This window comes from Zalophus californianus, chromosome 8 (assembly GCF_009762305.2).
Source record: "Zalophus californianus isolate mZalCal1 chromosome 8, mZalCal1.pri.v2, whole genome shotgun sequence".
Taxonomy (NCBI): Eukaryota; Metazoa; Chordata; class Mammalia; order Carnivora; family Otariidae; genus Zalophus; species Zalophus californianus.
Genome location: NC_045602.1, coordinates 58,107,907 through 58,135,600, shown reverse-complemented (window position 1 = coordinate 58,135,600; position 27,694 = coordinate 58,107,907). Strand labels below are relative to the sequence as shown.

The following is a 27,694-nucleotide window of genomic DNA, read 5'->3' as shown; positions in this document are numbered from 1 at the left end:
CCAAAGGTCATTTGACAAAGAAGCCAACTGAAAATGAGGAGTATCTGAACGTGCTGCATTCCCACAGAGGTGTGGTATGGCAGAACAACTGTGCTAACTTGTTGAAAGAATTCTGAGGCAGATCATCCCCTACAATTGGGAATCAGTGTTTATAACACAACGATAGTTGATGTTCTGACTCTATTGCCACTTGTAATTTAAAAATAGTTGAAACTATTAAAGTGCAACATCGTTATCTCTGCTTCAACAAACAAAACTTGGAAATTTAACGGAATCTTGGTGACTTAAGTCCCTGAATTATGTGGACATAGGAAACAGAGGTTCTAGTATCAGATTTATCAGTCAGGAGCGACTTTGCCTGACTAGGCTTTGGTTTCTCAACTGTGACTTGATTGCCAAGATCCTTTCTAGTTTCATATTCTGTATTTTTATTAATAGTTACACAGTAACATGATATAGTGGAACTTCAGGAAATTCCAAGGTGGACAGATATTAATTTTCCCTTTCAATCTTGAATTGCTTCTTGCGCCCTTCCTACCAATGACAGGCGCTCAAGTCTGGATGACATACTTTTGGGCTGTAATCAATATTCCTTCTCTTTTCTCCAGGAGAATCCTTTTTGTTCTCTTCTGGCATCACCCCTGGGTTTCTTCTTGTTGCCCAGTCACCTACTTATTGTCACTTTTTGTGATGTCTCCACGTTTTCCATTTTTATCTTTTCAGCCAATAAAAACCATTTTCTGATCAAATAGCTTCTGGAACCTTCATTCTTTTGACTGTTTTTGTTAATGCTCCTACTTAGAAACTGTCTTGGTAGCTTAATGGTTCAGAGTTCTGTTTCCTACAATTGTCTAAGAAATAGTTTTTGAGCATCTATCACAGGCCAGGCACCATGATAGCTCATCAACTTGGGAAAGAATTCTTTCAGTGTGTTCTATCATTACAGTGGGGAAGGAGCAGATAGGACACCAGGAGCACAGACAACAAAAGCAAAAATAAACAAGTGGGACTATATCAAACCAAAACGCTTTTGCACAGCAAAGGAAAAAAATTAACAGACTGGAAAGGCAACCTGTGGAATGGGAGAATTTATTTGCAAACCGTATCTGATAAGGGCTTAATTTCCAAAATACATAAGAAACTTGTATGATTCAATAGTTAAAAAAACAAGTCGATTAGAAAATGGGCTAAGGACTTGAATAGCTATTTCTCTTAAGAAGATACACAAATGGCCAACAAGTACATGAGAAATGCTCAATGTCACTAATCATAGGGAAATGCAAATCAAAACCACAGGGAGATGTCATTTCACATCTGTCAGTTTGGCCTTTTTTTTTTTTAAGATGTTTTGTTTGAGAGAGATGGGGTGAGCAAGAGCACAGCAGTGGGGAGGGACGGAGGAAGAGGGAGAAGCAAGCTCCCCACTGAGCAGGGAGCCCAATGCAGGGTTCGATCCCAGGACCCTGGGATCATGACCTGAGCCGAAGGCAGATGCTTAACCGACTGAGCCACCCAGGATCTCCAGTCAGGTCGGCTAGTTTCAAAAAACAAGACAACAAAGCACTGGCAAGGATGTAGAGAAACTGGAACCCTTGCACACCGTTGGTGGGAATGCAAAATGGTGCAGCCACTATGGAACACAAGAAATTAAAAAAAAAAAAATTCCTCAAGAAATTAAAAATATAACTACTGTTTGATCCCACAATCCCATTTCTGGGTATTTACCCAAGAGAAATGAAATCAGGGTCTTGAAGAGATACCAGTACTCCCATGTTCACTGCAGCACTATTCATAAGAAACAAGATGTGGAAACAATCTAAAAGTCTAACAGGTGAATCGATAAAGAAAATATGGTATATACATACTCTGGAATACAATTCAGCCTTAAAAAATGAAATTTTGCAATATGCAATATGGATGAACCTTAAGGACTTATGTTTAGTGAAATAAGCCAGTCACAGAAAGACAGTCCTGCATGAATCCACCTGTATGAAGGAATGGTTCTATTTCCTGGATGTGAACTTCTCTGGTTGCAGGACTAGAAATGATCATGAGTTTTTGCATCAGTGAATTTGCTGCTACTTTCTAAGCAGCTGCCTGGAACTTATAACTGATCATGTTCCCCTTACTGAATAACCTGCTAAACACCTTTGTGCTAAACTGTTTGTGACTCACATTTAGCAAGTTTATAGGTCTTCATTAAGTCCATTCATGTACTCACACCACTTCTGGTTCTATCTTACTTTGTTATAATACCAAACCTTTGTTTTGTTGTTGTTCATTTAAAAAATTTTGCTATTGATGTTTTAATCTTAATTATAATTTTGGTTAGCTACCTTAAATCATTTTTTAAAAAATTATTAAAGAAATAGACTCCAAATCCCACTCAATGAAAAAGGGGGAAGGAGCAAACATGGTGGCTGCATACACAGGAATGGAGCAAGACTTCCAAGGTTCAAATTCCACCTCCTGTAGTCGTGAGCATGTGAACCTTGGGCAAGTTACCAGATAACGCTCTACCTGGTTTTTGTCGTGAAACGGAGACAAGAATTCCTACCTCACAGCGCACGTTTCAGCTTTAAATAATATACTTAAAATTGTGAATTTATAACAGTGCCTGACACATAACAAGTAGTCATGTTAGCTGTGAGGAATTTATCTTATGCTGTGGTTTAACTTTAACATACATAGCTGAGTTTACAATCTAATGTCAACCAAAACAGACCAGCATTCCCATCGTTATCATCTAACAGAATGTTTGGACATGATGCTTTAGAACAATTACTAGGAAAACTCTGATACTCTGAGATTTACTCCATTTTCTGCTGACAATATTATCAAAAATACAGGCATATTTCTTTAAGGGAAGCTGAATATTGATATCTGGACTTATAGGTTCAAGAATTCTTTGTTTTCCATAAACATCTGAATATTCAAAAAATTTTTAAAAATAAAACACAACTTGTGCTTTGCCACTGCCAGAAAGAATTTGAAGCAGCAAAATATTAAGATTCAAAGGACTTTTTTTTTTTTTTAAAGGCAAGAGCTACAGAAAAAGATGTACATGAAGAGAAGGGAGAAAAACTGAATCAGAATACATTGGTTAAAGGAAGTTACTGTAGTTGAAATCAGAACTTCATTTCCTCAGAGGGCAGCCAAACCAAAGAGCGAAACATGAGAGGTGTCCCAACTCTCTATTTAATGACAGGAAGTTTGCCATTCATCAGGAACACTTCTTGTTTCTAAGCCAACAGAGCGTGTATGGAGAACTTTGTTCATGACGGTTAAGAACTTTGACAGCAGCTTAAAAAAAAAGCAGAGACAGCTTACCTTTGGCAAGTACCCTGTCTAATAGGGGAGTCTCAACCTAATGTCCAAGGCTACGTTCCTGATTCCACAAGCAGTGCGCCCTACCCCTCAACTTTTCTTCTCATATCTCCACTTTAAATGGCAATTCTATTCTTCCAGTTGCTCAGGCCAAGTCATTCTTGACTCCTCTCCTTTGACACCCCATATCTATCTGCCAGCAAATATTGCCAGCTCTGTCTTCAAATATATCCAGGTTCTGGCCACTTTTCAAACCAGCTCCACCACCACCACTTTGACCCATGTCTCCATCATTTCCTTTTAGGGTTCCTGCAAGGGTCTAACTGGTCCCCCCATTATCACTTCAGTCTATTTTCATCTATAAAAACATGAGTTGGATCATGTCACTTCCCTGCTCAAAATCCTCCTATAGCTCCCATCTCACCCAGAATAAAAGCCAAGCCTCAGGAGGCACTCCATGATCTAGTTTCATCCCTTTTCCTCTCTGGTCTTACCTATGAACTCCTCCCTTTCACACTACATAGCTACACTGCCGTTTTGCCATTACAGCAATATTCCAAGCACACTTTTACTTCAAGACTATTGGAATTGCGATTCCCTCTGCCTAAATGTTCTTCTCCTAAGTGTGGCTTTCCCTTGCCCTCCTCTTTAATATTGCAAACATTCCACACACATCACCCATGATATTTTGTATCTCCCTTTCCTGCTTTATATGAACCTTCAGTGCTGTTCACTATCCATCATGCTGTGTCTTTTATTTTTCTTACTCACTTCTATCTTCCCCACTAAAATATAAGCTCCACGAGGGCAAGGATTTTTTTCCTGTTAAATCACCAAGTGTGGCTTGTTGTGTAGCAGATATTCAAATACCTGTTGCAAGAATGTGTAGATAAAATTTGAGGGCATGGTCTTAAAGTATACTTATTTCTGGAAGTGGGAGTGGGAGACAGAATAGTATAGTTCACTAAGCAGTATTTTGGTGATCTGATATGCCACAGGGTTAATGCTTGGAACATAAATATGAAAGAACGGATCATAGATCTCTTAGCCAGTGGTCTCTAAAGTGGGATAGCACAAGATGATCCATCAGGATGAGGGGCCCAAGTGTTTAAATTGATATGATAAATATAGTCCTAAGAAGTAACGGATGGATTTTCACTGGTGCCCTCACTCACTCAGTCTATGTGTCAGAAGATCATGCATCACCCATGGTTCTGGAGGTATCCTGAAGGAAGAGTAGAGTAGGAGTATTCATGTTAGATGTAATTATATACTTATTTACATTCTTATATATTCCTATCCTATTTTACATATACCAGAATATTCTTAAAATGGTAGAAGTGAGCGATGACAGCTTCAAGAAGATAGTCTGGTAGGACTCCTCCTTCTGGGTCTCTGCCCTGTCTCACTTCATGACCCTAATGTGTTTGATGAAGGGAAATTCCCTATACAAATTAAGGAACACTTAGATGGTAAAATCACTTTGATAAATGAGTTAAGCCATAAAGATGATCTTTCTTTCGAGTACATTTGGGAGACCTAAATACAACTTTTTCTCCTTGGCCAGAATACTGATATTCCCTCAATACAACTGAGTAACTAAAAGTGTTCCATTAAGCATCAGCAAAATGACAGAACCAATATTCAAAATGCTTGAACAGAAAAACACCTAATGATTTAAATTACCTGAGTTTTCAAAACTTGAATTTGATAGAAAATGAACCAGACTTTTCATAGTTGGGAGGAGAGGGGAACTGAGGCACTCTGGGAAGAACATGAACTTTTCATGGTCAGTGAAGCACTGTTTCAACGGTCTAGTATCCCACTCTTGCAGAGAGCCAACTCCCTAGCAGGACTTTACCAAAGCTTCAATTATTCAACCACTAAACAAAGTTCCTTTATTAAGAGGTAAGAGATGCTTTTTCAAGAGAACCAGAGATTTAAAGTGTTACATTAAATGCAAATTCTTCATCTATTTCAAGTGAATATTTTTGAAGTGGAGGGGGGGTAGATTTGTCCAAGAGTTTTCATTTCTAGTTTCCCATTCTCAGTTATGCAAAAACGAACTCACGGAGACAAATTCAAGTATCTATTTTGAAAAGTATTTACTTAGTTTGAATAAATTAATTGCAAATAAAAATTAGCTACAATATATAGCCTGAATAGAAATGACTAGAACAAATACAACACAGGACTTGATTTCCTTGCATTAGTCACAAAGCATGTGACTATCTAGAAAACTTCAAAATCAATTATATTTCTTTGAAAAGGGGATAACAGCAGTTACTGATACATCACAACTAGTAAACTTATAATACAAGTTTCCTGACATGCATTTCCTGAGTGAACCCAAATGATCATTTTTAAAAACAAGGAAATTTTGACAAGTTGAATTAAAGTAAAATAGTTCATGGCTTCTAAGCAACAGGTTTTGTTATTTTTTTTTAAACCAAAAGAAAATTCAGAACAGTATAGTAATAGTTATGATAAATTAAAGCTATACTACCACATACAAAAATTTGCTACAGTCAATTATTACACAACTTGTGAACTAAAGGAAAAACAAAAGATTAAAAAAAAGATTCTGTCTAATCTAAAAGTGTACTGATTTCTACAAGTGTCACAAAGGGTTTGATGTAGTGCAACTGTCTATACTTCCTTTGTGGTGCATTAAAAAAAGGGGAGGGGAGGGAGTGAAGAAACGTTTTCTTGCTTCTTTAAGCAAAGAACTTATTGGAATTAGAGAATAAACATACCATGCAAGTATGTTCCCCTACTTGGCTGTCACTAGTGCTCATCTGCCAACCAAACATTTCCTTGAGTCACATGGTGGCAACTCTCCTTAGGATTCAAAGCCCACAAAGTTAAGGCTGGTCTGTTAGGTTAAAAAAAAGGGGGGGGCACTATTGTCACTGAATCCTTTATATCTCTCCACATTTCTTAATGCCTGGAGAAGACCACAAACAGAATAATCAATTAAGTATTTCTTTTTCTAAAAGCAAATCAAGTCACTCTCCTCCTTGTTAATTTATGCTTTTCCTCATGAGAATGATTTTTTTTTTCCAGAAACAGTGAACAGATGAACCACAGTTTATATCTAAAAAATAAACTTGCCAAATGTTGCTGGTACTAAAAACAGATTAGTTATCATGGGAGAAAAATAGATAATCTAGATTAAATTGCATATTCAAAGGAGCATATAAAATGTTTCTTAGCATTAAGTTTTTGTTATATACTACACTTGAGAGAACATTAAGAAAAAAAACTTTCCTGATTATATTCAATGTGGTTAAAAACAAACAGCTCTTACACAATAATAATTAATATGAATTTGGTTTTACAAAGTATTTTAATTTACCAAATTCCATATTTAGAAGGGGGCAGGGAGAGAGGCTCTCTTGTCCTTCTAAGCTTGTAAATCCTTGAGCTATGCTCGCTAAACTACCATTCACACCGAAAGTGTGACACCATCGTTACCATGCTACTCTATCAAGAACATTCTAAGATTTTTCTATAATAAAGATAAATAGAAAAAAGTTAATATACATGTTGCTGTATTTTACAATGTTTGCAACAAACTGTAAACTAACATAGTTTGAACCAACAGTACCCTCAGTTATATAAAAACAATTTTCCAACACTGAGGATGGGTGATTCAAAAACACTAAAAGGAAGGCAACAAATTATAGATTGCATTTTTTATCCTCAAAATATATTTTCAAAACTCAGAATTCAAAGTCTGGTACTTTCAGAAATTCTTTTTCTTGAGTTTCCCAGATTTTTTGATCAGAAATTGTTACTACTTATTATAAATGTTTAAAAAAATTCTTCATCTTAATGCAAATGACCAGAGCAGAGAAACTGTGACATGGACAACAGGTTGGAAAACCCAACTCACTTAGCTTATAAATTTATAATGTAGTCCTGGAGGACAACTGTCTGTTAGTCTAGAGGTCCTTGGAAAATAAGTCTGATGTAGCCTTGTTCACCAGCCAACTGATGTGCACAAAAGGGGCAGGCTGCATGAAAAGTATGAGTACCATGAGGAAGCGGGATCTGGGACCAATAGGCAGTTGTCTTTTCTGAACACACATGCCCACATGGGCTGAACGCATGGGTTGGAGGGCCGGCGTCCACATAAAATCCAGCTTCACATCCAAGCCACAGAGGGACATAGGGACCAACAGACCTACACATGGGACATTCACGATCTTTTCCATCACGTTCTTCTTTGTTTCCCCAGTTATGATAGCCATGCACATGGCCGCAGTTTAGATACACCCATGGTTGTTTTTCATCGACAACATCTTTCCTCTTCATACTAGGAAATGCTAGGGTGTTGAACCCTACAGGGCACTGAGGTCGTGCTGCATTGATTTCCTGTCTTAAAGCTTCTAAATGCTTCACTGTAGGAGTGTGGGAAAGGCCTTCTGCAGTACGCCACAGCAATGTTGCACCACAGAGGTCAATTAATGAGCCATCTTGTAACTGATTGGTTTCAATTTCCACCTAGAAGAAACAAGGATCAAAAAACATTCAACACTGTGTTTTCAATTTTTACATGAGAGTTTTGGTCTTACACGTTCCTTACTCAAGAATCGAGATTTCCTATGATTGTTACTAAATATAAGAAACTCTAATGGCAGTCATGAAAAATACAAGTTTGAAAATCAAGGATAAAATATGGAGCAGGAACATATTTCTTTTCAGCCTTATAGTGAAGACTATTTATGATTAAAACATCTGGCTGCTCAGTAAGTCTAATATTTCCCATATACATCATGGTCAAAGAGATATAAATAGAAACTACACAGTGCTATTTAATTTAGGAAAGCTTAGGTTTTAAAATATATTAACATAATATGAAAGAACAAATTTTTAAAGTGTCCTGATTGAAACATTAAGATATTACCCTCTAGTATAATATTTAGCGATCAGTGTTTCTGATAGTCAGACTTAAGCACTCTGTGTCAACATTTGAGAGTTTTTGGAATTATGTAATTCATTCAGTCCAACTCACCCAATGTGTTTACTGGAGCTAAATAAGAGGCTACATCTCAATACTTACCATTTTTCCTCTCTGCTGAGCTGATCTGGTTTCCCGCAGGCTAAATACATTTCCACACACTGATATTTCTCTCCATATTCCAGGCTTGGAGTCTTCTGTGAACCCATTGCGTGGATGCATAACAAGAACGCCATTAGTGGTCAAACCATCCATCTGCCCATCTGATGTCTTCCACTTGGCAGCCTTCTCCTAGTAGCAATAAGAATAGTGAGCTTCTAGTTCTTTGTAATTTGGAAACAGAAGTGGTTAAAAATAATGCACCAGTTAGGAAAAAAGCTTTTTACCCCAAGAAAGATATTTTTTGATGAGTCAAATCCTGCAGCATAAATCCGTGCTGTAAAGGGGGGATTCCGTTCACAGATGATTCTACAGGCAAATCTTGATATAGTGCTTTGCACTGACTGTGTATCAGAATTACTTTGGCTTCCAGGAACTGTGTCAGTTACTACAAAATCAATGGGACTTTCAGTCGACCGACCAATCTAAGGGAAAAAGAAATATCTATAAACCTATTGAAAGGAACACAGTGGAAAATTCATTCAAGAAAGGTACAAGAAGATGAAATCATTAAGCCTCTGAAATTTCTAAAGCTCAAACTTATACTTAACTCTGAGAGCATCTACACCCTAGAAAACTAATCTGTCAAACTTGTTCTGACATAATAATTATTTAGAGCATAGGAATAAATGGGAACTTACCATCCAGAATATATGAAACCCTCAGGGAATACAGAGTTTAGGATGGCCGAGATTTCTAGATGGCTGCAGATTTTAATTTTAACCCCTTTCGATGGAAATATGCCTACCATGTATTACTCTGCCTTCTTTAACAGAATATAGTGAACATACAAGTAAGTCTTTTATGATGTCTCCAGGACATTAAACTGTAAGTACCATTTATATTACACTGAATGCAGTGATGTCTTCAGGTGCTATAAAGGTGTACAAGAAGGCTGATCCTTATGTTATGGGCTTACATAGCTTTCTTTGAGGTCTTATATATACTTTATATTCTCATGTGTTCTGTCAGGTTGTCAGCTATCACTTCTTGCTGTTGGGCATACTTGACTCTAGCAGCATACCCCTCCTCTAACTAGTCACTATTATTCTGCTGTGGGTTGAGAAATCAAAAAAACTAAACTTTAAAGAACAGTATTTCAAAAGTTCTTGTTAAGTTCCTAAAGGATTCTCCCTGGAGCAAAGAAAAGGAATTTTAGTGCGTGGCCTTATGTGGCCTTTATTTCATAGGCCTAGATGTCCTTTTTATTTTCTTCCTGGTTCTGGGCCATATTTTAGAGAAAAAAGGTTCCCAGATAAGAGTTCTGGTGGATGGGTTGGCAAATTAAAACATCTTCAGAGGTACTAGCTAGGAAATATATTAATTTTCATTTTGAAAGATGAAAGTTGAGAAGAAAAAAGGAAATAGGTGACAGAACTGATTGTCACAGGGTTTTAAAGTAAACATTTAAAAATGAAAAGAAAAAAGGAAATCTGTGGAAGAGATGACAGACCTGACAAATGCCACAGGGTTTTAAAGTAAACATTTAAAAATGATGAGTTCATTCATGTATTTGTTATAAAGTAGTATCATAAAATTGAAGAAAGTGGATACTGAGAAAAAACACTGACCCTCTACAATGACGACGACACTTCAAAGTCATTCTTTGCATAGCTGAGCCTCAAGAATTCCTCATAACTGCACACTTTCGGATAAAATCCTTTTAGCATTTTTGTCCTATCAAGTATAAGTCTTTCTTTAGTTTGGATAGTTTCAGAAGAAAACTGGCTGGTTAACAAACGTAAGACTGGATGTCCCTTTTCCTGCTTTTTAAGATAATGATATCCAAAGAAAATGGTCTCAGACTTTTGAAACTAAAAATATTTCTAAGAATAAAAGGCTATTTTAGATCCAAAAGATGTAGGCCCAGGAATGGATTGAGGATTGATTTTTTGAATCAAGATATTCAGAAGTGACTTATTTGGAAGGAGAGATTATTCCAAAAGAGTTGAGATTTGATCTGGGTCTTAGAGGAGATTTAAGACATCAAAGCAATATTGGTCAAGACAGGTAAGAAGGAAGAAATCTTAAGTATCTATAAAGAGAAAAAACCTATGTGATCATGATCAGATGCCAAAATATAATTGTGCCTTAAGATAAATTTTAGTAATTCCTCTTCTAACTGCTACTATTAGCTTTAAAAATATAGATCTTATCATGTCATTCCCTCCCACTCTCATTAAAAACCCTAATGGTTCCTTACAGACTATCCAAACTTCTTAGTTTCTTATTTCTGTAATAATTAGAAACTGACTTCACAATTTGCTTCCCACTGATCCAGCTTAATTTCCTATCATTGTTAATCACACGAAAAGTATATTCTACCTACAAGCAGCTCACTTGTCAATGTTCTACCACACTGTGTACTTTGCCATCTCTTTTGTCAGAATGCCTTTCTACTGGCTGGACTGACAAAATCCTACTCAACTTGATTAAAAAAAAAAAAAAAGTCTGGAAAAAAGGCACTGCTATGAAGTCTTTCCCTCACCCTTCTTCAACCCAATCAGAAGCTTGTACTTCATATTTAGACTGCCAGTGTAGCACCTATGAATACAATCAACTTGTAATGTCTTTATTTACTTCATAGTGTTAACCAATGCAGAGTTGGAGTTTGAACAGCTGATGAATTGAACAATAAATGTTCTTGTTCAGTTTGGAAGGCAGGCAATCCCAGAATGATTATAAAACCAGTTCCTCAAAGACTGGCTAATTTATCAGGGTAGTTTTGGATATATCTATGGTTTTTAATGTAGAAATGTTTGGATTTTCCATTGGTATAATGCTTTATAGAAGGAGCATCATGACTACTACTTAGGAAAAACTCTCTATTCCTTTATGAAAAGGAAGAAAACAAAAATGGTGCAACTTATTTAAGGACCTTCATAAGATGGTAAAGACACTGTGCTATAAATCAGAATGCCTGGTTTAATCCCTATTCTGCCCCCAACTAACTTTGTAACCTTTAACTCACAAGATTTCAGTAACTTTACTGACAAAAAATAAGGGGTAAACAAATTAATTCAAGGTATTTTCTGAAACTAAAATTCTAGTCTGGGGTCAAACATCTAGGTAGCATCTTGATTTTAACTGGTTGTCAGTGAAATAAAATGTGGAAAATCATCCTAAAGCTTGTGTTAGGTTCTCATTAAGATCCCAACCTTCATCTTCATTAAGGGTGTTATTTATCTTAAATTTTTTTGGCAACAGCAAGAAAGATAAACATACCTCCATATTCTGATATAGAGACATTATTCTAAAAAATTCAGTATTCTACTAGAAGGGCTCGGGGGAGTGATAAGTGACCTCAATGAGAAATACTTTGCTATTGGTTATAATTAAAGACATCTCTAGGCCTTTAGATTTCAATCTTGATAAAAAAAAGAAAAATTGAAAAGTCACTGGGACAGTAATTATAAGAGCAACATTATCAGGTACTTTATGTCCTATTTGTTTCCAAAAAATCCAGGGCTTTACAAAACCAAACAAGGGAGAAGACATCATGGATTCTGTCTACATCTTTGGGTTTGACTGTTCTTTATCTATCAAGTTTATAAAAACATCAGCACTGGACTGGTACAAAAAGGAGAGAAAAAAAAAAACCTTTTACCGCATTAGTAGCTTGGAGCAAATGTGTGCTGAAAAACAAGTTTGATCACAAACATGATATAGACAATTAGAGACTGCCTGTACATTTTCCTACTTATAGAGGAAGGTGGGAAATAGTGGCAAAAATGGTCATAAATATATGCAGAGTATTTCCTGGTTCTTTTTTTTTTTTGGATAATAGCTATCTGAGATATTATTATAACCACTATTATTAATAGCTAAGTGTTTACCAGCTCCCTGGGCCAGCTTTGAGCACTTTACATGTACTAACAACACATTTAAGCCTCCTAAATGTCATATGAAGGAAGCTCTATTATCTGCACTTCATAGGAGCAAAGTGAGCCATAGAGTGGTTAAGTAATGTTTACCAGAGCCCATTTCTTAACCATGCTACGCTGACTTCTATATATGAGATTTGGAAATCAATATATATTTTAATGTAATACATGACTAAAATAGGATAATCACGAAACTGACCACAGCAAAAGTCACTGACAATAGGTTTTCAACTTCTTTGTTTTTTTTTTAAGACAAAAAATAATTCAGATGTTATAGTACCTGAAACATATCAGTGTTGCTGTCATGAGTATATTCAACCACCACCGTCTGGGCCCGAGATAAGGTATATGATATGCTGTGCTGGTCTTTGTTGCTTATTGCCTAAGAAAGAAAAGATTAATAGCAAAAATTAGCTGGTAGGCCAATCAAATCAAATTCAGAAAAGTAATCTATCACATCTGACATATTTTCCTCCCAAATTTAAGGTAGACACTAATAACTCTTCTGTAACCTCAGCTGTGACAGTAGTTACTCAGGTTGAGTGGGGTTTCAAGAATACCTTGAAGATGTTATACAGTAAGAACATAATTTCATTGTATAAAAACACTGTAAAATCTAGGTCTCCCTTACAAATATTTTAAATTATAAAGTAATCAAAATCAAAGCCCATGCAGAAACTGAAAATAGTACTCGACCATGCTCTAATAAGGAGGAAATACAGAATTTTGCAAGATAAGACGATTCTTATTTTTAAAGTAACTCAAAGAGTTATAAACAAGTTACCAACAAGCAGAGTTAAATGGTCTTCTTAATCATTCTGACTCTATAGGTGACAAACATTTGCCATAGGCTGGGCAAATACAGAAAAATTCATAGAATGATTAAACATTACCAAAGGAAATGGACACAATGCTTACGACTGTATTTTTGATTTATCCCAAACTAAAAATATTGCTAAAAAGAACTTTTCGGTTTTGTTTTCAGGCATTTTCTATGTATATGAGTTGAAGATAATATCAGAAAGGGGGGAAACCTGCACAAAGGAAATGGAAATAGGTTGCGTAAAAGGAAAACAGATACAAAACAGATACAAAGACACAAAAGAATGATTATACAAAGCAAAGAAGCTAAATTCAAAATAGGTTTCTTTCTTTTTTTTTTTTTAAGATTTTATTTATTTATTTGACAGAGAGAGAGTACAAGTAGGCTAGCAGCAGGCAGAGGGAGAGGGAGAAGCAGGCTCCTCACCAAGCAGAGAGCCCGATGTGGGGCTCGATCCCAGGACCCTGGGATCATGACCTGAGCCAGAGGCAGATGCTCAACGACTGAGCCACCCAGGCGCCCGCAAAAAAATGTTTCTTAATTAGAACACTGGCATTATAAAACCTTACTTGGTTTTAATTTGTAGGTAATCTGTAATAGATAAAGCCTTAAAATAATAGCTTTAAAATTAGTTAAGGCTGTGGAATTTTCAAATATTTAAAGAGAATAAATAAAACACCTGGGTACCAACTACCCAGCTTTATCAAACCATAACAATGCCATTTTTGCTTCTGGTTTCTTAAAAGAAATTAAATTCAACAGCAGTGTCAAGGCTGCTTACATGTTTCTCTCACTCCCCTATCTTCATGGAGGTATCCAACACCTCATTAACACAATGTAGATCATTCCCATGCACGTTGTTGATGTTTTTAAAATAAACATTATATAATTGTTTTATAGATTTTAAAAACTATAATTACTTTAATTAGCATAAAGCATTGATTTTCTAATCAAATAACTGCCCATAACCTTGGAAGTAATGTATTTTTTTTTTAATTTTTATTTATTTATTTGACAGAGAGACACAGGGAGAGACGGAACACAGCGGAGGGAGTGGGAGAAGGAGAAGCAGGCTTCCCACTGAGCAGGGAGCCTGACGCGGGGCTCAATCCCAGGACCCCAGGATCACGACCTGAGCCAAAGGCAGACACTTAACAACTGAGCCACCCAGGTGTCCCGGAAGTAATGTATTCTTAGTGGCTAAAGTGATTTAAAAACACAGGTTTTTGTGTACTTTGAGATTGTAATCTCTGGCTTTTTAGCTATTAAACCTAGTCTTAGATTATGAATAAGAACTATGTCTAGTTAAGTTCTCACTGGACTGAAAGGCGGGGTTTAACCTTATCCCAGATGACTGCCAGAATAGGGTATTTTAGAAATAGGGATCATAACTATTTTCCCTCTGCTAGTGGTTCTCAACCAGAGGTAGTATTAGCTGTGAAAGGGGCACTTGGAAATATGTAGCTGCATTTTCTGGCTGTGATTTGCAGGCTTACATGGCATTAGCGGTTGGGGACAACATGGGAGACAACCCTGCACAGAGAAGTGGCGTACCCCAAATGCAAGAGCACGCTGCAGGGACAGTTCTGGCACAGAGCTCCTTGGCCTGGGTTACTAGCTTGCACTCACTCTCACCACCTGCTTAGCACAACCCTTCTCTGCAATGGAGCAAAAAAAAAAAAAAAACTGTCCTATATTCACTGGGTCTCAAACAGTAATAGAGGAGGCCTCATCAAGACATGAGGACTGTTCTAGTCACCATGCTGGATACAAAACAAATTCAATTAACTTCAGGGACTGGAGCTATGACCTAAAACAAGTCACCATATGCCAATTTTTCTGTTTCTTGTTTAACTTACAAAGATATACCTCAGATGGTAAAATATTAATGCACATCCTGGGGCTACCTAGCTAAAGATACAATTACTTCCAGAAGCTGAGAGACTCTTTGTAATTTTTATTCACTCAACACAATATCAAATACAAATTTTGTGTTACAAAATTGGAAGTAGAGGAATTCACAGAAATGGAAAGATTTAAAATTCCCTATAAATTGTCTTTCATTCCAGGAAAAGCCCAAGTGTCCCGAAATGATGGCTCAGGTTCTGGAGATTTTGGTAGGGAGAGAAAAAGGAGCTAAAAGCATTAAATATACTGGGAGACTGAGAAGTTATACTGGAGATACAGTTGGCTATTTGCTTTTATAGTTTTGGTTCAATTTAATAGTTAACTGAGATCCATTTTGTTCAAGGCACTATGTTAAAAGCTTTGAGGGTCATAAAACAAGCAAACAAAAAATAAGAGCATACACAGAATCTTTGATAAGGATCTCTTATAAGAACCACACAATTAAACCCTTAGTTTAAAAAAATCACCTCATCCAAACAATGCTTCTAGTACCTGAGTACTCTTATTATATACTACATTCCTTGCTCAGCCCAGGCAAGGCCCCTCTAGTAACACTGGAAACTCCCTACTTCTCAGGGTAGACAGTTGTATAATTCTAAATACTAGATAAAGCCCTGGTCCCAACCCACCTTTTTTAAAATTTCTTATTAAAAGGGAATGTTTCCTTCTAATTTCCACCCACTGATCCTGATTTGTCATTTAAAAAAAAAAAGTTTGATGCCCTTCCATATGGCAGTGCTTCAGATATTGTCTCCAAAGTGTCTGCTCCTATTGAAACAAAAGGAAACTTCTGGTACAGAATGTGAAGGGAATGCTAGAGAACAGAAACAACATGTACAAGTCTTTCAATTTCTCAAGTTAACTTATTTAGTTTAATTTGGGTTTGTTTGCTTTTTACCTTTGCAGCCTGAGGAGTACAAGCAATATGCACAGTGCTGGGCTTCACCCCATTTGCCTTAGGTCTTTTAAACAAAGCAAACCTACTTTTCCTTCTTCCTCTATCTCCGTTTGGGAGCGATCCATTATACCTGATGGGAGGGAAAAAAGTTTAGGTGATATCTTGTAAGAACCACACAATTCTGAAATAAATGCTTTATTTTGCTTTACAATATGGATCAATCTTCAATTAATCATCTTATTAGCATACTGTAAGTATCTCAAATTCCCTTCAGTAATTGTTGATCCCTAGACCAGCTGTCTAAGTATGAAACAAAATGAGATTCTGGTTACACTCCAAGTCACAAAGAAGTATTTTTTTGGATTATAAATAGCCTTAAATTATCTGTATTTTTCTTTCCTCTTTTATTCAAGATAATCAAGAGCTGATTAATGGCATATCTGATTCCTTATGACTCATTCTATGTTTTTTAAAGGTGAATGTTTGTGCTAATACAACCTTTAAAAGTACAGTATGAATTGTCTAAAGCAGAATCTCCTTTAATTGTCAACTAAATACTTTAAATAGCTTAACTTCTGAAATTTTTAGACTCATTTGGTAAGTCTGATAAGTCTTAGGACTTGAATGTGCACATACACATTCACATTATGTTGGCAAAACTTATCCAACTGAGATGCCTGCTAAATAGTGACTAAACATTTTTGTTGTTCAAATGTTATGACCACTTCTCCATGATACCATATACATGTGCTGAAAATACGCAAGTAAGCGAGGAGTGGATAGGAAAGAAGTTCACAACAAAACATTTGGGTGTTTACCATGTAATAGGCACTATTGTGTTCTCTACCATACAGCACCTCATTTAATTCATCCTCATAACAACTCTTGAGATTGGCATCACTCAGCTTTTACAGTTTGGAATTTAAGTTATTCCCCAGGGGAATAAAATTCCTTAGAGCTCAGAGAAATTAAGTCATTTTCTGAAGGTCACACAAGTGACAATGGAAAAACTAGAATTTGAATCCAGGTGTTTGTGTCATGCTTTTTAAAATTCTTTATTGCTTCATTTTGGCATAAGCAATGGCTTAATAATAATCTCTCCTCATTCACTGTTCCCTGCCCCCTGACAAAATCTTTGGTTTGTTTCCTGGTCTCTCATTTATAGTTGGTCAATCTGAGGGAAAACGAGGCACGGACCAGGGACAATTTTGAGGTTGGAGGAGAATGTGATTATAAAATGGCCTACATCAATGGCTGACAAGGAAAAGAAGGGACTTTACTCACACTGCCATATACAGAAATTATACTGATTCTTTATAAAAAATAAAACACACTGATTTCTGTTGGAGAAAGCCCTTGCCAATCTTGCTAGCTTTGGTAAGAGTTCAGAGTCACACCCCTTAGTTAATACAGTACTAATTCTAGGCTGTGTGTTGCCACCAGCCCCACTTTGGGCCCTGACTGTTCTGTCTGCCTAGTTATATGACTTATTTCCCTCCTGGGGATATACTCTCTATTCCCAAACATTGTGTTTCTGTAACTCAAAACTCTATTCTAAAAAAGTAGCAACAACATCAAACTGACAACCTTATCCAGCTTTATTTTTCCTAGGGGGCTGGAAAGAAGTATTATTTGTATTTTAAGACACCAAGTGCTAGACACAGAGACAACCACTATTGCCAAGGATTAACTGAGAAACTGCTGGGCTAAGAAAGGCAGTTTAAACCATATACTAAATTTTAAATTCCAGTCTTCAAATGACTCAGATTTCCTGGTAGAAGAATTTAACTTTGAATAATTTTTGGTAGTTAAAAGCTGTTTGTCATTAATACATTAAGATCTATGTGATGTGAAGTTGGTAACATTGTAGTTACTATATAAGTTTCTAATCTTTTAAGTTGTTTTTGAGAAAAAAGATTTTTAGCTCTCAAAGGGCCTGAGATGATCTTGTCTGTCATTTTACCAAAGAGGAAACCAAGACCCAGAATGGTGAAGTGACTTGCCCAAGGTCATATAACTAGCAATGTTGGAATAGGCACTGGAATCTAGCATTCCTGACTTCTAGTTAAGCTCATTAACTCCATATTATCTTCCGACTTTCTCTTACTCTCTGCTCTGAAACAAGGGACATAGTCTCACTTAAACAAGACCTTGTACCAACCTAACTCTAAAACATGTTGTTTTAAATGTCTAAAGTCATATAATTGTTCCTAGAGCTGTTTTCTAGACAGAAGAAAAGAAACATCAAGGGGAAAGTAAAATCTGCAATTTCTAGTTTCTGAAATTTCTAGCTAATATATATTGTGTCTCTGTTTTGACAGTTAATGCAAGTTTAGACTGAATAAACGAAATCATCTGTTCCTCATTCTTCAGATTGTGTCTGTGTTAAATTATATGGATGAGAATACGTTGGAAGCAAACAAGTAGTGGGATTCTGGGCTTCAGGGTCATCGTATCTTTAGCCTGTACAACTCTATCACACGAAGAATAGGACCATAAGCACAAAGCAACAACTACCTCAGAAGGACAAAGGAACAAATAAATACTAACCTACATGAAATGACCTAAACGGGGAAGGGATTTTGGTAAAGTCAGGTGAGGCAAACTTTTCTAAAAGATGGGATAGGGAAGACAAATGGAAAAATTATATGACTTTAGACATTTAGACTGTACATTTTTCACCTTTAAGAAGCTTTATTCTTTCTGGGGATAAGGGTGAGGCAAAGTTTATGCATATGTGAGCACTTATAAGAGACGGCATAAAAATGAGGATTAAAAGAGTTTGATTTTTTTTTTAAAGATTTATTTATTTGACAGAGAGAAACACAGCAAGAGAGGAAACACAAGAAGGGGGAGTGGGAGAGGGAGAAGCAGGCTTCCCACGGAGCGGGGAGCCTGATGCAGGGCTCGATCCCAGGACCGTGGGATCATGACCTGAGCCAAAGGCAGACGCTTAACGACTGAGCCACCCAGGCGCCCCAAGAGTTTCTTGATTTAACATTATCAATATTATTTTGAGGTAATATTATCCTGTAGCTTTAAATCATTTTTGGACATAGATAGGATATACAATCTAAAAAGTAATTTTAACCTAGATGTCAAAGTTACTATATATTATTCAATTTTATGTGTCATCAGATGGAGAAAACTTACCCTAAGACAATGAGTTCACCATATTTTACTGGTGCTTTGGATGGATGATTTTCTTGATCAGGAGAAAACATGAGCTTGGCTGTCTTTCTCAAATCTTTGTTCACTGGTCAGGAGCCTTGGGACACCTTTTGCATTATCTCCTAGAGGGAAAAAGTTTTCATTAATAATGTGAACAATGAATTTCAGTTTAAATAAAGATGTTATTTTCTAGCAGTCCTTGTAAGCACAATATTATGCAAAGTTATCATATAATATACAAAGTGTATGACATTTTCCCCAATAGTGGTTATATATTTGGTCCAACTGTTTAAATAGTTTAAAAATGTAAATTTGGTAACTTCTACTTCTAGGAAGATGCAGTAGGAGTATTTTTCCCTATTATTTCCACTAACTACAACTACAAACTCTGGATATTATATATAAAACATAAGAAGACTCTGAAAAGTAGAGAGAAGATAGACCAGCTAGGGACCTTGGGGCACAAGGAATGACACGGCGCTGAGTTTCTCTGGGTTTTCTTTATGCTTAATATATCCCAGATTAAGAGCTGAAGAATCCAGCAACCTGGAAATGTCAATCGGCAGAGACAAAAAAAAAAAAAAAAAAAAAAAAATCCACCCAAAAGCTCGCTCTCTCTAGTTAAAGGAATGAGGAAGGGGCTGCCTTAGTAAGAGAAATAACTTTTGACAACAACCACTCTAGTGTAGCCAAACACCACAGAAAACACTGGCCCTACCACTGCCTACACAAGCAAGAGCCAAGTGGGGAGCCTAGATTTCCACCTCATGAGGCCATAAGGAAGAAGCCTAGCCCCTGCCCCCAACCGGGGTATTGTCAGGGCAGCCAAGTAGGGAGCCAAGACTTCCACCCTGCTGGTTGGTAACATGCCCCCACCTCTACTCTAGCAGTGTCAGGGGAGCGTGGACTTCCACACTCGCAGTAACAAGGATTCCCTTCCCTTTGGGTGTCAATGAAGCCTGACTAGGGAAACTGGACTTCTATGTCTATCTGGCAGTAATAAGGAGGCAGCCACTATTCCCGAGCCAAGGCAGTGACAGAAAAAGACAGTGGAAACAGTAGGTGTAGATAACATCCAGAGTCTCAGAACATAACACCAAAATGTCCAGGTTTCAACAGAAAACCATTCATTGTATTAAGAACTACAAAGATTTAAGACAATGCAAAAAGATAATAAAGACAAAAGCTGAGATGGCAGAGATCAGAATTACCTGAAAAGGATTTTAAACCAATCATCATAAAAATGTGAAATGCTTTAATGAACAACTGCAAACATATTTAGGACCAAAAAAAAAAAAGTCTGGACAAAGAAACAAAAATTTAAAAGCTCACTTTTTAGGATGGGCTTACCAGCAAAATAAAAGGGACATTATAAAGAATCAGTGAACCAGAAGAGAGAAATTACTTAATCTGAATGACAGAGGGAAAACAGACTAAAAGAAGAGGAAGGAGGGGGAGGAGAAGAGAAGAAAGGAAAGGAAAGGAAAGGAAAGGAAAGGAAAGGAAAGGAAAGGCAAGGCAAGGCAAGGCAAGGCAAGGCAAGGCAAGGCAAGGCAAGGCAAGGCAAGGCAAGGAAAGGAAGAAAAAGAAAATGAAGAAAGACCAGAGCCTCATGGACCTGTGGGACCGCAGCAAAAGATCTAACATTTTTATCACTGGAACCCAGTAAGAGAGGAAAGAGAGTAGAGCTGAAAAAGTATTCAAATAATGGCTGGAAACTTGCCAAATTTGGAAAGAGAAACCACACAACCACAGATTCAAGAAACTGAACAAATCTCACAGAGCATAAACCTGAAGAATTCCATGCCAAGATACATCATAGAAGCCAGAAGAAAGTAGCATATATTTTTCAGGTGCTGAAAGAAAAGAACTGTCAACCAGAATCCTATACCCAGCAAAAATGGAAGGGAAATCAAGACAGTTTCAGGTGAGGGAAAATTAAAGAGAACTTGTCACCATAGATCTACTCTATCAGAATGGCTAGCAGAAATTCTCTAAGAAAAATGATAAAAAGAACCCTGGAACATCAGAAAAGAAGAAAGAACATGGTAAGTAAAAATACAGGTAATACAATAAGCTTTCCTTTTCTTGAATTTCTACAGGATGTCTGAAAGTCAAAGCAAAAATTATTAACACTGTCTGATGTGGTTTCAAATATATGTAAAGGAATATTTAAGCCAATTATATATGGCACACCTGGGCATTTATCCTAGAGAAATGAAGACTTATGTTACAAACCCTATACATGAATGTTTATAGCAGCCTTATTGATAATAGCCAAAAACTGGAAACAATCCAGATGTTCTTTACTGAGTGAATGATTAAACTGTGGTACATCCATGTTGTGGAATAGTACTCAGCAATAAAAAGGAACACACTACTGGTATATACGAAATAACATGGCTGAATCTCTAGAGAATGATGTTGAGTAAAAAAAGCCAACCTCAACAGGTTATGAAAATGATTTTATTTATGTAACACTCTTGAAATGACAGAATTATAGAAATGGGAAACAGATAAATGCTTGCTAGGAGTTAAGGAGGGGATGGGAGTGAAAGGGAAGTGGGCATGGCTACAGAAAGACAACAGAAAGGATCCCTGTGGTGATGGAAATGTTCTGTATTTTTACCAATGTCAGTATTCTGGTTGTGATATTTTACTATAGTTTTGCAAGATATTACCATTGGGGGAAACTGTGTAAAGGATACACAGAATCTCTCTCTGTATTATTTCTTGTGACCACATATGAATCTACAAAGATCCCAAATTAAAAAGCTTAATTAAGAAATATAAATTTGACACACATATGAAAAACAAAATATTTCTGATAAGCCAGAAAAAATGCTACAATAAACAATCCCCACAATACTATCATGTTTATTTCATCAGCAGCTTAATGGGACCAGTTATTTCCTACACCTGTTCTCTCCACGGTCTTCCTGTTAGACCTGTTACAAAGGTTTTTCACAACAAAACTCTTACTAGCTAACCCATGACAGTCTCCTGATTTTATACTTCCATCAACAAGTTCCATAGGAAACCAATGAATGAAAAATGCCTATCTGTATTTTTCTATAGTACAGCGAAATACAGCCTCTATAGCAGCACTTTTGGAGAGAAGGCAACACAGACTATTTGTAGCCCAATGAGTAAGAACAAGTAAAAGGAAAAAGCTTAGCCATTTTGACCTCTTTTATCCGTTGTAACTGACATACACATTTAAACCAGCAATTCAGACACACTAATTTTTGTTAGTAAATTTAAAAAACACTTATTTTAAATAAACAAAACATGCTTAAGAATTATTTAAAAAACACATTTCCTCCATTCAAATACTCTATAAAATCCTCTCATCTCCCCAGAGAAATGTTTTATTTCAGGAAAATAAACTATACTGATCATATCTTCCATTTAGAAAAAGAAATAATACGAAGCTAACTAAAGCCTTCAATGTAAAAATTTAAGAGTTTTAAAACAAATTAATTCAGGGGCACCTGGGTGGATCAGTCGTTAAGCGTCTGCCTTTGGCTCAGGTCATGATCCCAGGGTCCTGGGATCGAGCCCCAAGTCGGTCTCCCTGCTCTGCGGGAAGCCTGCTTCTTCCTCTCCCATTCCCCCTGCTTGTGTTCCCTCTCTCGCTTTGTCTGTCTCTGTCAAATAAATAAATACAATCTTTAAAAAAAAAAAAATAGACTGTTTGGGGCACCTGGGTGGCTCAGTCATTAAGCATCTGCCTTCGGCTTAGGTCATGATCCCAGGGTCCTGGAATCGAGCCCCACATCAGGCTCCCTGCTCCATGGGAAGCCTGCTTCTCCCTCTCCCACTCCCCCTGCTTGTGTTCCCTCTCTCGCTGTGTCTCTCTCTGTCAAATAAATAAATAAATTCTTAAAAAAAAAAAAAAAATTAATTCAAATTAACCAAAGAACAATTTTGGTTCCATATTACAAGACCTTCTGATCTATATTAAATCAGATTTTACTATACAAACAAGAATTCATACCCTCTTATTCCCCCCTCAAAGAAGCATCCCATTACAAAAAGCTAAGCAAAGCTTAATTAGAAGCTTTAACTGTGCTTTTCTTCAATTAAGGTACTGTCATCAAACACAAAAACATTGCTTTGATACATTTCTGACCAAGAACAGCAAGAATTAAAAATGTAATAACAAGAATTAAAGTTTAAATTAAATTTTAATAATGGGGCTTTGTCTTGATTTGTACTCCCATTTAGAGTTACTTTCTATTTTTAGGAAGTGATAATTTTCCATTTATAGTAGTAAAATGTTCCTTTTAAAAACACTTATTTAAAGAGGTAAGTCAATTTAATAGTACTAAATAGTATCAATAAGTACACAGATACAGGTGAAATCTGAAAGTGATAAATGTGAATGCCCATATTTGGCTGATACTCGTGTATAGCAGGGCTAGCAAATATTAGCTTATGTTCTAGTTCTGGCTCTCTTTGAACAAAGCAATGTTCCCTCATCTCTAAAAATGATGGGACTAAAGTAGAATGAAGAGAATTTTGGAGCTGTAAAAAATACGAGACCATCTGGTTCTAACATAAGAATTTATAAGTAATGTACATTTAGGACTATAGATTTAGTCCCATCACCTCGATAGCAAAAGGAACAATTTTTAGCTTTGACAAGTAACTGGAATAGGGCTAGCATATATCCACCATACAGACCTTGGCCAAATTAGCCAAGAAAAACAATAGATTTCCAATTACACTTATTTTTACTCTGCTTAGGTCCCTTAGAAGGCCTGATTTTGGGATATTTTATCAGTGAAATCAAAGTCTCAATACAGGAACACACTCAAACTTGGCTTTTATTTCTGTATCTAATAATCTGAAAGCTGTAATAAAACACTTTAGTAGTACTGTTTATACACTTAAATGACCCAAGATAAACAGTTTTCTTAAATTCAAAATGGGCATATAACCAGTGATATATAACTGGCATTCTTAAACTATGAATAATATATGCTATGACAGCTACTTCTCCTGGAATCTTTCATTGCAATTCTAATACATGTTTACATGTGTTTGTCAGAAAGAACTGTTAGAATCTTTACATGTTCTGAAGAGTCATGATTTTTACAGTGGTTTAGAATCTTTAACAAAGCCAAGTTACTAGGTGGTGCTCCTGTACCCACCCTCCTTGTATATTCTCTATATTTAAAATCTGAATAAAATATAGAATTCTTCAAAATTAATTCCTAAAGTCATTCCTAAATTCACTTGAGACCGTGAAGTGGGTATCTATATAAAGTATATTCTAATGCCTCAATTACTGGCTCCATCTGTTGATACTCAATTGAGTTAGTTGGTCTGACCTCATAAATTCAGTTCTATCCCAATGTGATGATCTAACAAAAAGATATTAAATAGCACCATTAATTCTACCTGAGACTGGAAAAAAAGGATAGAAAAAAATCCTGCTAATAATAAGGCTGTTTTCTATAATACCTATTATTTTAAAACTCTGCTTGATCCTTAGAAAGTAAGCATGTTCTCATCAGCAGGGACCTTCCCAAGTTAAACAAATTGTTTTAAAGAAACACATTCAAGAATATTGTTATTTTCGGTGTAGGCTTGGAAAACATAAAAAACGAGCCACAAAATATATATTTCTTAGAAATAGTCTCATTAAATTTGACTGATAAAGGATTCTAATTGAAGAGTTGATACAAAAACAATTGTATCAACTCTTCCCAAAGGAATGACTTTCTGTAACATATAATTGTCAGTTTCACTTAAAGAAGGAAAACTGGGAAATCAATCTTTGTTCAAATTGCTCCCTCAACAAACATGTTTTTTTCTTTTATTTACATTGCACACAGCCTTCTGCTTACTACCTACTAAACACAAGTACAAAATTCCTGCCCTGAAAAATAAAAAGCAAAACAAATACTAAACAAAGAACAAAACTGATCTTACATAGATGTTTACATAATCTTTTGAACACTTCTATTTTGGTGGGGAAGTGAGTAGGCACAAAGGGTTGCAGAGGAAAAAAAAAAGGAAAATGTTTTAAAACATGAAATGCTTCTTTATGGTGAAAAATGGTGTGGACTGCATATATTATCTCTAATGAAACAGATTCCCATCTACACTAGAGTTTCCCTTTGGCTGATTTCAAAAGGATGACTCAAACAACTGTTTTGGTATATTTGTGGTGGAGCCGTTTTATGAAACCAATTAAGCTACGATTGAAGGGAGGTGAATTTATAGCAGTTTCTTGAAAATAAGAGTGAAAATCTAATCACCTTCTTCCTTTTTTCACAATCAGCAGGATTAATAAGCAGCATTCTTCCATAAAAAGAAAGGATAGAAGAAACAATGGAGCCTGCAGGAATATGAGGTTATAATACTGCCCGTCAGTGACTTTAAACTTTTTAATACAGCAATGGAGGAAGTGAAGTCCATGTTCCCCTTCCCAAAATACAGGGCACCCCCTGTTAGAACACCTAGTCTTTCCCATCAGGACAGCCCAAAAGACATGCTGATATTCTACTACTTATAGGGACAACATATTTTCATCCTGATGGGAAAGCAGTTAACATCTTTCACACGGACAGTATTTGCTCCTCAAAACTAGGGTTTCTCAACCTTGGCACTACTGATATTTTGACATTGTGGGGTAGCTGGCCTGTTCACTGCAGGAGGTTCAATAGCACTCCTGGCCTTTATACCCCAGAGGTGCCAGGAGCATCCCTAGTTGTGATGATCAAAAATGTCCCACCTTCCCACCCTTCACCCTGTGAGAACTGTTCTAATCTCAAATTGAGGATGACAGCTTGTTCTCAGGAGGGGAATTTCCCCTATTTTTGGCATAGTGCTTGGCACATAGTAAGATATTTAATAAATGTTTGCTTACCTCATCATACTGATGTCTTAAATGGTTATTACCAAGCCTTGTGTTAGTGAAGGCAATGGCTTTGAAGGTAGCTGCAGTTTCAGCATTTTATTAGAATCGGTAAGAGTGGCTGGAAGTGAAAATTGACGAACTATCATCTTACCTTGATGGTGATTACTTATTAATATTTCTGTGCATTTAAAATATTTTAATATTGTAGCAACCTCTCTTAAGTGGTTGAAGGAAAGGGATTGGAGCTGGGGTGGCCACAGTAGTCTAATAGGCCAGTGCTGGATAGTCTGACATTTAGAGAAAGGCTAATCCGTGAAGGCCAGATAAGCAAGTATCTTCTTGACCTAGGGGGGCCGTATCTGGAGAAATGAAAAGCAAGCTTTGTAAAGCATAGGGGAATCTTTTTAAATCAAAAGGAGTGTCAACTTGAATCAACCTTGGATTAAAGTCTATCTTGCACTTGCACAGAATGTTAATTAGCAAAGAGTTTTCACATAAGGTTATTTTATTTGACCCTCACAATAGCCCTGTGAATTAGAAAAGTCTTATTAACTCCATTTTCCAGATAAGGGAACTGAGCGTGTTAGTCAGAAAGGCCACTGACTGGGTTCAAGGCCAAACAGGTAATATCTGGCAAAGCTAGAACTGAGACCCATATATTAATTCAACATATATTAACTCATTTATCCCCATTTTATAAATGGAGAAACTGTGGCTCCTAGAAGTTAAGTAGCCTGGGTTTTCTGATACCACAAATCAAATCCCATACATGATTGGGTGGGGCTAATTCCTAAATAAGAATAGGATGCCCCTACTATGGGATCATTTAGGAGAGAGACTAGAAAGTATACCTGGGTAAAATAAACTAAACAAGTTACACTCCAATATAGACTAGTAACAACTATGCAACTATGACTAGTGTTTTTTGAGATTGTTGGAAACTGTCACGTCCTCACTGCTCACTGTATTTGTCAATCCTGTTTCCTGGTAGCGACCAACAATAAAAACTTCAGTAAATGAAGTGGATTTTGCATGGTTGTTTAAAAAATGGAAAGGGAGAAAGGAAGCCAAGATGAAAAGCAGGGTATTTCACTAAGGCAAATTCCTGGTACCATCGGAAAGAAAAACATGTATTGGAAAGTGAGTCAAAACAGCTTATGGACAGAAGCCTTCATGTACTCCCTAAAAAGTAACAATCAAGAAAAAACTGCAGGTCCTGATCGGCTGACCTCAAATGATGACTTAATTCCCTACACACAGAAATGTATTTTAAAAGACACAAATAAGGCCTCAAACATTTTTACTGTCTCTGCCCATACTTGGCCTGTGTGCAATCCTTTCAGATTACCAAAGTTCCTAAAATGAGAATATGCTTCTCAAAAAGCAAGACTAGAAATTCCCTTAGGTTTAACCACTAAAATCCCAAACAAAAGTCTGCAGAAAGCAGCAAATTCAGTGGGATTTGACAGCTATTTGGAACAAAAACATTGGATAAGAGTATATTCATGGAAAAGTCTATCATTTTCTAAAGTCAGCACTCAACACTGGCAGTCAACTCATGCTTATGCTACCTTTTTTTTTTTCCATAGTGGCTAAAACTTACTGGGTTCTGTCCCTGTGCCAAGCACTGTTCTAAGCACTTTACACGTATTGACTGATTTAATCCCCAGAACAACCTTAATGA

At 36.5% G+C, this 27,694-nt stretch overlaps 1 protein-coding gene across 1 annotated transcript in view; it reads right to left on the bottom strand.

The window, feature by feature from the left end:
- Window positions 1–6,391: 6,391 nt before the first annotated feature.
- PELI1 (pellino E3 ubiquitin protein ligase 1) overlaps window positions 6,392–27,694 on the bottom strand; it is a 56,711-nt gene continuing 35,408 nt past the window's right edge. The window contains exons 2-7 of the mRNA XM_027623047.1: window positions 19,119–19,258; window positions 15,966–16,095; window positions 12,617–12,718; window positions 8,680–8,877; window positions 8,396–8,584; window positions 6,392–7,836 (exon numbers count right to left, since the gene is read on the bottom strand). Of these exons, the coding sequence (XP_027478848.1) occupies window positions 7,270–7,836; window positions 8,396–8,584; window positions 8,680–8,877; window positions 12,617–12,718; window positions 15,966–16,095; window positions 19,119–19,189 (1,257 nt within the window). The 5' untranslated portion in view covers window positions 19,190–19,258 and the 3' untranslated portion in view covers window positions 6,392–7,269. The remainder of the gene's footprint in view (window positions 7,837–8,395; window positions 8,585–8,679; window positions 8,878–12,616; window positions 12,719–15,965; window positions 16,096–19,118; window positions 19,259–27,694) is intronic.